The sequence below is a fragment of the Anolis sagrei genome, chromosome 2 (assembly GCF_037176765.1).
Source record: "Anolis sagrei isolate rAnoSag1 chromosome 2, rAnoSag1.mat, whole genome shotgun sequence".
Classification (NCBI taxonomy): Eukaryota; Metazoa; Chordata; class Lepidosauria; order Squamata; family Dactyloidae; genus Anolis; species Anolis sagrei.
Window position 1 is genome coordinate 179,347,099 of NC_090022.1, and position 12,944 is coordinate 179,360,042.

The window sequence follows — 12,944 nt, forward strand, 5'->3', positions numbered from 1 at the left end:
CTTTTGAGTTCAGCAGCACTTCTAGAGTTGTGCTTGCTAGAAGTAGGTCCTGTTGACTGCAGCGAGGTTGAGGCATGTAGGGGTGCAGCTGAAACTTACAATCATACAATCACAGTTGGAAGAGACCCCCAAGGGCCATCCAGTCCAACCCCCGTATGCCATGCAGGAATTCATAATCAAAGCACCCCTGACAGATGGACATTCAACCTCTGCTTAAAAACCTCAGGAGTAGTAGACTCCACCACTCCACAAGCAGCATATTCTACTGCTGAAAACCTCCCACCATCAGGAAAGTCTTCCTAATGTTTAGGTGAACTTTTTTCCTGCAATTTGAATCCATTGTTCCATTGTGTCTTAGTCTCCAGAGGAGCAGAAAACAAGGCTCCTTTCCTCAATGTGACATCCTTTCAAATATTTAAACATGGTTATCATATCCTCAGCCTTCTTTTCTCCAAGCTGAACACACCCAACAATGTAGTGTTGCAATGTACAAGGGTTATCCATAATGTAAGATTACAGTATTTTTTAAAAATACAAAGAATGAATGTATTTTAATAAAACTTACATGGATTGTAGTATAGGTATTACATTATTTTTTCACATCATCACCATTCAGTTCAATAAATTTTGTCACTGTTGCAAGGGGATGAATGGAATTGTTGGAATGAATGGACATTTCGGAACTCTGAATCACTGTGCGTGAGACTGTTTTTATTATATTATGTATTGATGTTTTTAATCTGTTAAGTGTTTAAATTGTTTTATGTATGCTTGTATAATTTGATAGGCATCGAATCTGTGCCTCTGTTTGTAAGCCGCCCTGAGTCCCCCCCTCCCCCCCCCCCGGGGGTGAGAAGGGTGGGGTATAAGTAACTGCAATAAATAAATAAAATAAATGAGTTTTTGATGCCCGTATCATAGAAGTTTCCCTCCAACTTTTTCAGCCAGTTCATCACTTTTGATTTTCACCTCGTCATTGTTGGGAAAGCGTTTTTCACTCAGGTGTTCCTTCAATTTAGTGAACAGATTATAGTCATTGGGTGCAAGATCAGGGCTTTGAGAGGGGTGGCTTAAAACATCCCAACCAAATGAAGTCAACAACTCTTGTGTTGCATGAGCGGTGTGCAGACACGCATTGTCATGAAGGAAACAAACTCCTGCCGTCAACATCCCACAATTAATATAACTCACATATAGACAATAACACACAAGGATTTAAAAGTTTCCCCTCTGGTTTTTAAAAAATGCAAAAACCAAGCATTACATAGAGTCCTCACCCATGACCTCCAGCTGCACATGCATGAAGCTCTCCACTTCGTCACGCAGGGTGCTGTGGGATCGCAGAGGCACAGGTAGGAAGCCATACACCTCTTTGTTGCACACATACATCTGGACCTCTAAACAAATGGAATGGGAGGGAGGAGAACAAGCATATAAGAGCATTGTTATTATTATGAGTGCACAGCAATAATGTCATCCTCCAGAGGTGATTAAGGATGCCTTCATCATTGGGTTTCCCACCTCAGGCATAAACCAGGAAGCTGCTCTGCTATTTCCTGCCTTCCACCAGCCAGCAAACAGCACTGTTGCAACGGGACAGCATCTGAAATGTTGCTTTGAGGGGGGAAGGTATCTGCATGAGGGAGACAGTAAATTGCTCCTTCTGCAATGAGTGAATGAGACATATACCAATGTTATACTGGCATGTAATACTAAAGTCTCACCTCCATATGAATTAACCTGGGGAAATTCTTGTTCAAGAGATCCTGCACCACAGCTGGCTGCCCACAAAATGGCTCACGTACTATCCACTCATTTAGAGACAAGATACGATACGATAATACGTAGAGATAAAGGTTTCCCCTGACATTAAGTCTAGTCATGTCCGACTCTGGGCTGTGGTACTCATCTCCATTTCTAAGCTGAAGAGCCTGCGTTTTCCGTAGACGCCTCTAAGTTCATGTGGCTGGCATGACTGCATGGTGCGCCGTTACCTTCCTGCTGGAGTGGTATCTATTGATCTACTCACAATTGCATGTTTTCAAACTGCTAGGTTGGCAGAAGCTGGGCCTAACAGCGGGAACTCACACTGCTCTCCAGATTCGAACCACCAACCTTTTGGTCAGCAAGTTCTGCAGCTCAGCAATTTAATCCACTGCACCACCATAACTTGGATTCTTTTGGCTTCATACATAGCACAACTCCATTTCAAAGTTCTCAATGCACTGCATTCCCAATATAGGCAGGGACAAAGGCAAAAAAGGGCCCCCAAATGTCCAATGTATTTTAGTTAAAAATACTGATTTCCTGTAATTAAGCTTAAGAGATTCATTCCCATCATGTGATAAATCTCAGGCCCAGGGACAGTCAACACCCCAGACACTCATGGAAGGCCCAGCTCTCCAATGGCTATGTTGGCTAGAGAAGATGGCAGATGCAATACTAGATAGTCACTTGTCCATCCCTAATTTGAGAATAGAAGACTTAAAAGTGTGATATTTACTGCTCGGGAGCAGCATAGGACTACCTCAGCCGCTCCCCCCTAGCATTACGGAGTATTTACAGCGGGGTAAGAAGGGCGGAATATAAATACTGAAAGTAAATAAATAAATAAATATTAATCATATATTAAATATTACTAATAATGTTACAGTTTAATGGTATGGTACAATATAGAAATATATAATGCTAATATTGTGATATGCTAATAATATAATATATTGTATGTACATATAACTTGTAAACGCCTCTGAGTCCCCTTCGGGGTGAGAAGGGCGGCATATAAATGTCGTAAACAGATAAATAAATAAAGCACAGAGTAGGGAGCAAACCACAAGTTGGCAGGTAACCAAAGCAAGGATATGTGCAAGGCACCACCATACTACAGTCCACATGACAGCGCTCACACCAAAGTTACCCCAGTTTACTTTATTTGTGGTTCTCAGCTAAATGATGCTGGTTTGTCCGAACAAGACTGCGGCTGCTCAACAGATATACAAGACAGGTTGCTATCCTTCCCAGTAAGAGAAGGCAGCATTTCCAACTCACCAGCCTGCCTGCAGGCAAAGGCAAAGACAATGATGTCGTCAAATGCCCAAGTGTAGTCTGAATGGGGTGGGTAGAAGACGAGGTTCTGGCTGGCCTCTTTCTGCAGGTTGATGAGGAAGGTGGAGTGCACCATGGGAACAGCAAAGCAGCCCTTGCGGTCACGTTTCCTGATAGGGATGTAGGCAGGTGTGCGCTTGTAATAGCCCTAAGGGAGGGAGAATTTCAAAGGAGTTTAACTGCAAAGAAAAGCAGACATAAAACACAGGGGCTCACCATGCTGTCATAAGTTGGGAGTGTCATCAGTTGGGAGCCCCTTCCCCCCTCCAAGACAAACTGCTGCTCTGAGATCAGAGTGAAGAGAGGGGCCAGGAAGGCAGTTCCATCTTGCCTCCAGTGTCATCAGTTGGGAACCCCTTCCCCCAGCGCCAACCGCTGCTCTGTGATCATAATATATTATGATGTTCTTCTACTACTACTACTACTAATAATAATAATAATAATAATATATTATAATCATATATTTTATATTACATATAATATTACTAATAATATTACAGTATAATGTTATAATACAATATAGTAATATAAGGATAAAGGTTGTCCCCTGACATTAAGTCCGGTCATGTCTGACTCTGGGGTGTGGTGCTCATCTCCATTTCTAAGCCGAAGAGCCGGCGTTGTCCATAGACACCTCCAAGATCATGTGGCCAGCATGACTGCATGGAGCGCCGTTACCTTCCCGCTGGAGCAGTACCTATTGATCTACTCACATTTGCATGTTTTCGAACTGCTAGGATGGCAGAAGCTAGGGCTGACAGAGGAAGCTCACACAGCTCCCCGGAATCGAACCTGCGACCTTTCAGTCAACAAGCTCAGCAGCTGAGCGCTTTAACCCACTGCGCCACCAGGGGCTCCCATATAGTAATATATAATACTAATATTTTGATATGGTAATAATATAATATATTTTATTACATATTACTTGTAAGCCACTCTGAGTCCCCTTCGGGGTGAGAAGGGCAGCATATAAATGTTGTAAATAAATAAGGAACCCATGGGTTTGTGATGAGGAACATGAGGAAGGGATGAAAAATGGCAGTGGGCATTTGGCAAACCAGATGAAGAGATGATATAGATCAGGGATTCTTAAATTGTGGGTCCCAACCACATATGGGGTCCCCTGAGCTCAATGTTGGGGTCCTAAAACTATTTCTGAACCTCACCTAGTGGCTGTTTTAGACATTTACTTGAATCTGTTGTGCAGTGTTTACAGCTGTACATCATAAAAATGAAAATCAGTCTGTTTAACAAGCCTTACAAATGTGGATTTGTTAACAGCAAATGTTTAGTTTGTATACCTATTTTATATACCTATATACCTGGGGTCATGCAAACATTTCTGAGGCCAGAAGAGGTGGAAAGGTTTAAGAAGCTGTGATACAGGTGATAGACAAATGGATCATACCCTCTTGCACGTTTTTCCACTGTACTGATTTCCCATTAGAGCTTAACTGCTGGCACTCTAATACCAATCAGGCCAGAGAAAAGGAAACCTGCTGTAATTCATTATTCCATTTTGGACAAGTATGCTGATCTAACGTTTATCACCAAGATCTAGATCAGTGGTTCTCATCCTGTGAGTCCCCAGATGTTTTGGCCTTCGACTCCCAGCTGGCAAACTGGCCGAACTATCTGGGAGTTGTAAACCAAAACACCTGGAGACCCACAGGTTGAGAACCACTGCTCTAGGTGGAAGGGAGCAGTTGGGTATGTCTGAAACAATTGTGTCTGACAAGTTATTCAGTGATACCACATCTTATCAGCTGTTCTATCCAACTTAAATAAACTGTGCTGGTAAGTCATCCAAAAGATATAGTGCATCTCACCGCTTGAGTTGATAGGTATAAGCTGGTGCCCTGTTAATGATATACATAAGCTTAAGTCCAACTTCTATTTGCATGGTCATTGTGGAAGTTGGTGCAAGTTGAGAATTCATTAGCTGGAATTCCGAAATACAAAAAAGATGTCTGAAGCTTGATCTTGATCTGGCCATGGAGACAAACCTTGACACTTCTCTGACTCTTGCACCATAATTTATTTATTTATTTATTTATTTATTTATTTGGTATGCTTGTATACCGCTAATATCTCAGCCTGTGCGGCGACTCATTGCGGTTTACAACATGTTAAAATATACAATGTTAAAATATACAATTCGCTTAAGCATATAAAATTAAAATTAAGAATACATACAAAAAACATACGCAGTATTGGGCCACCAATACAGATCGGGACATCTCATAGTTAAAATCGTCATCCAATTCGTTGTCTTGATTGCTAATCCATGGTCAGATAAAACATCACGACGAAGGTCAATTGAAGACTTGCTCAAACATCCAGGTTTTTAGTTTTTTCCTAAATGCCATTAGCGAGGTGGCTGATCTTAATTCAGTAGGGAGGGCATTCCAAAGCCGGGGGGCCACCACAGAAAAGGCCCTATCTCTCGTTCCCACGAGCCGCACCTGTGAAGCAGGTGGGATAGAGAGAAGGGCTTCTCCTGAAGATCTAAGGGTCCTGGTGGGCTGATAGGCCGAGATACGTTCGGATAGGTATGTAGGGCCAGAACCGTTTAGGGCTTTAAAGGTCAAAACCAGCACTTTGAATTGGGCTCGGTAGCTAATCGGTAGCCAGTGAAGCTGGTACAGCAGAGGAGTTGTGTGCTCCCTGCGCCCAGCCCCTGTTAATACCATGGCTGCCGCCCGTTGGACTAGTTGGAGCTTCCGGGCCGTCTTCAAAGGCAACCCCACGTAGAGAGCGTTGCAGTAATCAAGACGGGATGTAACCAGAGCGTGGACTACCGTGGCCAAGTCAGACTTCCCAAGGTACGGTCGCAGTTGGCGCACGAGTCTTAACTGTGCGAATGCTCCCCTGGTCACCGCCGAAACCTGGGGCTCCAGGCTCAGCGATGAGTCCAGGATCACACCCAAACTGCGAACCTGTGTCTTCAGGGGGAGTGCGACCCCGTCTAACACAGGCTGTAACCCTATACCCTGTTCGGCCTTGCGACTGACCAGGAGCACCTCTGTCTTGTCTGGATTCAATTTCAATTTGTTCGCCCCCATCCAGACCATCACAGCGGCTAAGCACCGGTTCAGGACTTCGACAGCCTCCTTAGTAGCAGGTGGGAAGGAGTGACAGAGTTGGACATCATCTGCGTACAGATGACACCGCACCCCGAAACTCCGGATGATCTCACCCAGCGGCTTCATGTAGATGTTAAACAACATGGGGGACAGTATTGAACCCTGAGGAACCCCACAAGACAAAGGTTGTGGGGTAGAGCAGGAGTCCCCCAGTGACACCTTCTGAGACCGACCCTCGAGGAATGACCGGAGCCACTGCAGAGCAGTACCTCCGAGACCCATTCCTGCGAGGCGTCCCAGAAGGATAAGCAATGGAATAACTGTGGGAAAGTGATTGAGCATAACTGCAGTGGCAACAGTGGAGCCACATCAATCTCACAAGCGGACTCAACTATACAGGATCTTGATCAAAGAACAAGGTCTATTATCCTGAGTGGTGTTAAGATTTAAATAGAGGCCACCTTGTTGGATACGTCCAAGAAACTCATGGCTACCATGGCCATGAACTGGTAAGTGGACTCACTTGAATTGTAGGGCCTACCTGCTGTTTAGTTCTAAACAAGGAGAAAATGGATCTTGGGATGAAGGAAAGAACGGAATTGTGGCATGGAAAGATCTTTTCTAGATTACATTTAGACTTCTGTTAGCTTTTAAACTTTACCTAGGGGCTATAGTCACACACACATCTCCAGGGTACTGCCAGGCACTGTGTACATAGAGCCCTGCATTCCTGTCTCAATATACACAAACCACAGGGACATGTCATGTTCCACTGGCCGGGGCCTCAATTCCCATGAACTCACAGAGATGTGGAATGCAGAGGAGCCTGAGAATCCTCAACCTGCATACCTGTGAGGTCATCCCACACCAGAAGTTTGAATAGGCCGCCCGGGAGTCCAGCATAGGGGCCACCACAGTCTTGTTCTCAGCTATCAAAAGGCTCAAGGTGTCAGGGTTGGTCAGCAGATTGTCCGAATCCAAAAACTGCAGAGGTGCGTGTTAATTCGAGACAGAGAAGGAGAGAGAAAAAGCACAATGTTAAATCTAGAGATGTTACAATATCAATATTATATATTCTCAGTCTCCAGAATATACAGCAACTATCCTATTTGCTCACCAGCATGAAAACCTAGCTAACCAATGCTTGTACTCTCATTTCTTTTCTATTTCAGTTTCTAGTTTGCACTCATGATAGACTTGGATTTTCATATTTATTTGTTTGTTTATTTATTTAAAATATTTATATTCCACCCTTCTCACCCCGGAGGGGACTTAGGACGGAGCACAGCATATATACGGCAAACATTCAATGTCGGGACAAGAATCCGTATACGCATACATAAACATTAAAAACATTTATCTCAATATTAAAATACACCATTTAAAACCGTCCTGGTCATCAGCATCAAATCTAATTGGCTTGGTAATTGTTTCTATTGCTGCTTTATTTCCCTGTCCCAAAAGCTTGGTCCCACAGCCAAGTTTTTACCATCCTTCTAAAGGACAAGAGAGAAGGGGCCGATCTGATCTCACCAGGAAGAGAGTTCCATAGCCGGGGGGAAATCACCAAGAAGGCCCTGTGTCTCGTCCCTACCAATCATGCCTGTGACAATGGCGGGACGGAAAGCAGGGCCTCCCCTGCGTATACTCAGGTGATATACTTTTTTTCATGTCAGAAGTGACTTGAGAAACTGCAAGTTGCTTCTGGTGTGAGCAGGCCCATAGCCAGGATTTTGATTCGGGAGGGGCTGAGTTTGATTCAGGGGGGCTGAGTCTGAGTGAAAGAGGGTCTACCCTAGCAAACCTTTTGTATCATTACCCCAATACCCTCATGCATATGGGATATATTGAGTATGGTGATCAGATCATGATATGAATAAACGTAACAGTTTAAATAATGCACCAGTAAGGCCTTCTCGCGGACCACCAGGCTACATGCCTGGGTGTGAGAGAATTGGCCGTCTGCAAAGACATTGCCCAGGGGATGTCCAGATGTTTTACCATCCTTTGGGAGGCTTCTCTCATGTCCCCACATGGGAAGCTGTAGCTAACAGAAAGGAGCTCACCCCATCTCGCAGATTCAAATTGCCGATCTTCAGGCTACTTGAGAAGAAGGGGATTATTTTGTGTTACTTTTGTTTATGTAATTTAAATAAGTTATTTGTCTTATTATTGTTTATTATGTAATTTAAATAAGTTATTTGTTTTATTATTGTTTATTCACACTGCTGTAAAGGCACTCCAAATCCCCTTGGGGAGATGGGGTGGGATATAAATAGAGTTTTTATTGGGTTGGTGTAGATTTTTTTTGGGCTATATGGCCATGTTCTAGAGGCATTCTCTCCTGATGTTTCGCCTGAATCTATGGATTTATTATTATTATTATTATTATTATTATTATTTATTATTATTTTACTGACACAAAAACACAGGTCCAAGTAAGGTGGCCTTTTGCAGTTGTTGTTGTTGTTGTTGTTATTATTATTATTATTATTATTTTACTGATACAAAAACACAGAATGTCACAGCCAATGAGATATATATGCTGGATTCTGTATCACAATATCACAAGTCAAACACTTCCCAAGTGTCTAGGACTGTGTGATGTATTTTCGAATGATGCGTGCAGATCCAAGTAAGGTGGCCTCTTGCAGTTGTTGTTGTTGTTGTTGTTGTTGTTATTATTATTATTAAACAAAGAAGGCTAAGAAAGGAGAGCAAATATTGTACAAGGAGGAGGCATCTAAGGAGTGACAAGGAGGCAACAAGGGATTCGCAAGTGTGAAGCATTGGCATTAGAAAAATGGAAGGTAAGAGCATGCTAAGCTCGGGAGGGAAACTGATACAATAAAGGAATTATTTCAGGACTCCATTCTACTACTGGAGCCAAGAGTGCACTTTGTGTGCTATATCTAAAGAGCCATGGATATTACCAAGTCTGAAATGAACCTGACAACAAACAGGTGCTGCCGCTTTTCATGAGCGAAGAAAGGCACAATAATCTACTGTCTAGCCTGTTGCAGGGAGCGGTATAGATAGTGCTCAAATCACCCCGCTACCAGTAATTCTGGGCTGTAGGCCAGCATCTAATTCCAAAACGGAAGTACAAGGCATGGCAAGCCAAGGGGCTGAATGCCCAGCAAAAACAGCTGCTCTGACGGGGCTCCACTTTGTCCTGACATCTCAACACAGCTGTTCCCGCCTGGGAAATGGAAACACGAGGAAGCAGGGCACACGCCAGAGAAGACAGGGTACTTCAACGGGGTTTGGAGGAAGGCTAGTGTTTGTGATAGTGAACCCTTTCAAATAGCCAGATTTAGGGAAGTGAAGATGCTGGGAAGAAGATAAATCTCTACCTACATTGGCCAAATACACATTTAATTATATCCTATAACATTATGCAAGGTAATACAATGAATGCATGTTAACTTTAAACCTGGTATTTTCCTTTCTGGTTGGTTTTACAGGACACCAATTAAACAAATTAACAGCAAAAACAAGAGGATGGAGAAGAAAAAGAATACAAGGGTTGAGAAGAGAACAACACTGTATGAAACCATTAAATAAGAGGAATTATATTTCTCATTGAAAGCTTTCATGGCCAGAATCACTGGGTTGTTGTGGGTTTTTTTGGGCTATATGGCCATGTTCTAGAGGTATTCTCTCCTGAAGTTTTGCCTGCGTCTATGGCAAGCATCCTCAGAGGTAGTGAGGTCTGTTGGAACTAGGAAAGTGGGTTTATATATCTGTGGAATGACCAGGGTGGGACAAAGAACTCTTGCCTGTTGGAGCTAGATGTGAATGTTTCAACTGACCACCTTGATTAGCATTTGATGGCCTGGCAGTTGTTTGGTGTGGCATGTTAGTGCCTGGGGGAATCTTTTGTTGAGAGGTGACTAGATGTCCTTGATTGTTTCCTCTCTGTTGTTTTGCTGTTGTAATTTTAGAGTTTTTTAATACTGGTAGCCAGATTTTGTTCATTTTCATGGTTTCCTCCTTTCTGTTGAAATTGTCCACATGCTTGTGGATGTCAATGGCTTCTCTGTGTAGTCTGACATGGTGGTTGTGAGAGTGGTCCAGCATTTCTGTGTTCTCAAATAATATGCTGTGTCCAGGTTGGTTCATCAGGTGCTCTGCTATGGCTGACTTCTCTGGTTGAAGTAGTCTGCAGTGCCTTTCATGTGCCTTGATTCGTGTTTGGGCAATGCTGCGTTTGGTGGTCCCTATGTAGGTTGTCACAGCTGCATGGTATATGGTAGACTCCAGCAGAAGACAAAGATCCACCCAGAGGAAAAGTGTTCTTGCCATACATCAAGGGAACCACTGACCACATAGGGAAGCTGATGAGGAAACACAACATACAAACTATCTACAGACCCACCAAGAAAATCCAACAAATGCTACGTTCAGCAAAGGACAAGAGGGATCCTCTCACTTCTGCAGGAGCTCCAACAGACAAGAGTTCTTTGTCCCTCCTTGGTCATTCCACAGATATATAAACCCATTTTTCCTAGTTTCCAACAGACCTCACTACCTCTGAGGATGCTTGTCATAGATGCAGGCAAAACGTCAGGAGAGAACGCCTCCAGAACATGGCCATATAGCCCGAAAAAACCTACAACCATCCAATTATATTTCTATTACTTTTATTCTGGTTTTATTATTTGTTTGTTTGTTTGTTTACCATACTTATATACCATACTTTAATATCTGGAAGGCCATACACACCCCAGTTTTGCATTATAGTATCCTTAGAAAAGTTAGGTAATTTATGTATTGTCGAAGGCTTTCATGGCTGGAAACACCGGTTTTTGTAGGGTTTTCGGGCTGTATGGCCATATTCTAGAAGCATTCTCTCCTGATGTTTCACCTGCATCTATGGCAGGCATCCTCAGAGGTTGTGAGGATGCCTGCCATAAATACAGGCGAAACATTAGGAGAGAATGCTTCTAGAATATGGCCATACAGCCCGAAAAACCTACAACAAGCTCAGGTAAACTACTTCCATTTCCTCAACTGCACCTGCAATAGGAAATACAACTGCCCAGACAATACTGGTCTCTTGAGCAACAATCCTCAAGTCTATGGCTGAGTAGGGAAGCATCATGGGTCACATGTCCATGGTATGTAGAAAACAGGGCTGCAACACCGCATACGAAAAATGCCTTAAGAGAAGATCCAAGGAAGAAGGAAATCCCATTTTAACAACCAATTCTCTTCCCACCAGACTGCCCTCCAGATCTTTTCCTCACCAAGATGTAGTCAGCCCAGATTTTCCTGGCTGCCTGCAAAGCCGCTTGACGAAGCTTCATGACATGTTCGTAACGGAAGTTGGACCAGTGCTTGGGGCCTTCCTCATCTTGATATGACCTGGCGTGGATAAAGAGGCTCAGATTTAAAGGCTTTGAAATATCCACTCATCCCCACCAGCCTGCCCCCAATAGATGGAAACCATGTAGGCCTCCATAAATGACCAGAATAATATGCCAAGTGTATGAAGGAAAGTCTGCCTGTTGGCTTCTACTAAGAATTGAAAGGAATTTGTTGCCAAGAACAGTGTGTTTATGGATTTGGTAGAAGGATCACTGGAAAATAACAGGATGTCTGCCCTGTGATATTCAATTATTTAAAGGTTCAAGAAGGAGCTGAAGGAAGAACAATACTCTGTAGCTTCCAAAATCAATATTTAGAGCGAAGTGGCGAAGGATCAACTTCAGAGAACTGACTTAAGTTAGTCCATGCCTTTACTCCAAGTTGGAAGATTCAATACATGGGGCAATTGCACATATCTGAGACAACAAGTGGCTCTTCAGGTGTTGTTGGCCTGCAACACTCATGAATCGAAGCCAGCATGGTGAAGGATGATGGGAGTGGAAATCCAACAACACCTGGAAGGCTACAAGCTTTCAATTGAGGTTTAGCAGCCATAGTCTTTCTCTTCTTCCATGAACACAAGCAGCAGAAATGATGTGAAACACACATGCAAACAAATATAATTTGTGTAATGTGGGCAATTTCACAAAAATCAGATTTTAGGGAGCAACTAAAAATGAAGAAGTCAAAACACTGAATTTTATTTTTACATAAAATCAATAACCCTGTAAAATCAATTCAAGCAAAGAAACAACTGGGCCTAGCCCTGAAACAACTGCATTGAATCTTCTCACTGAACCATATCAAGAATTAACTGACACATAGGTAAGCTAAACTTAATCGTTATTTGCATATCCTGGCTCTGCAGGTTTGTTCTTTTCGTAAACTTTTAGATGCAAACATCTAAAAATTAAACTCGAGCCAAGTTACAAACAAAAATGCAACTCGAAATAAAATTGAACAATCCTCACAAAAGGAGCTTTAAAATGAGCAGAAAACTGTATCAGCAACAACAAGAGTACAAACATGAGAGATTTAAGTTCAATAAGGTTTAGAAAACAAAGCAGACAAAGAGAGGACCAGAAGGATTTCACAAGTGGTTATTTAGGTTTATTAACTTTCACTGTTATCTGTACTTTCTTTGTACTTAAGTTACTAAAAGGACAAAAGAAAGCATTCAGGAAACCTTAACTCCTCTCAGAGTGCTGGCTATTAACAGAGATGATATTATTTTGTGATTGACAAATGATACGGTATGGATAAATTTAATTTCCTGAGAATCTGTGGTTTGCTGTTGTTTTTCAAATCAGGTTTCTAGCCCTTATAGCTATATAGTCAAGTTTGAACAACAACAAAAAAAAAGGCAACTATCTATTAAAC

At 42.6% G+C, this 12,944-nt stretch overlaps 1 protein-coding gene across 1 annotated transcript in view; it reads right to left on the minus strand.

The window, feature by feature from the left end:
* COLGALT1 (collagen beta(1-O)galactosyltransferase 1) overlaps positions 1-12,944 on the minus strand; it is a 39,581-nt gene that overhangs the window by 16,219 nt on the left and 10,418 nt on the right. Inside the window, exons 3-6 of the mRNA XM_060763113.2 lie at positions 11,444-11,561; positions 7,041-7,175; positions 3,049-3,253; positions 1,278-1,397 (exon numbers count right to left, since the gene is read on the minus strand). Coding sequence (XP_060619096.2) covers positions 1,278-1,397; positions 3,049-3,253; positions 7,041-7,175; positions 11,444-11,561 — 578 coding nt within the window. The remainder of the gene's footprint in view (positions 1-1,277; positions 1,398-3,048; positions 3,254-7,040; positions 7,176-11,443; positions 11,562-12,944) is intronic.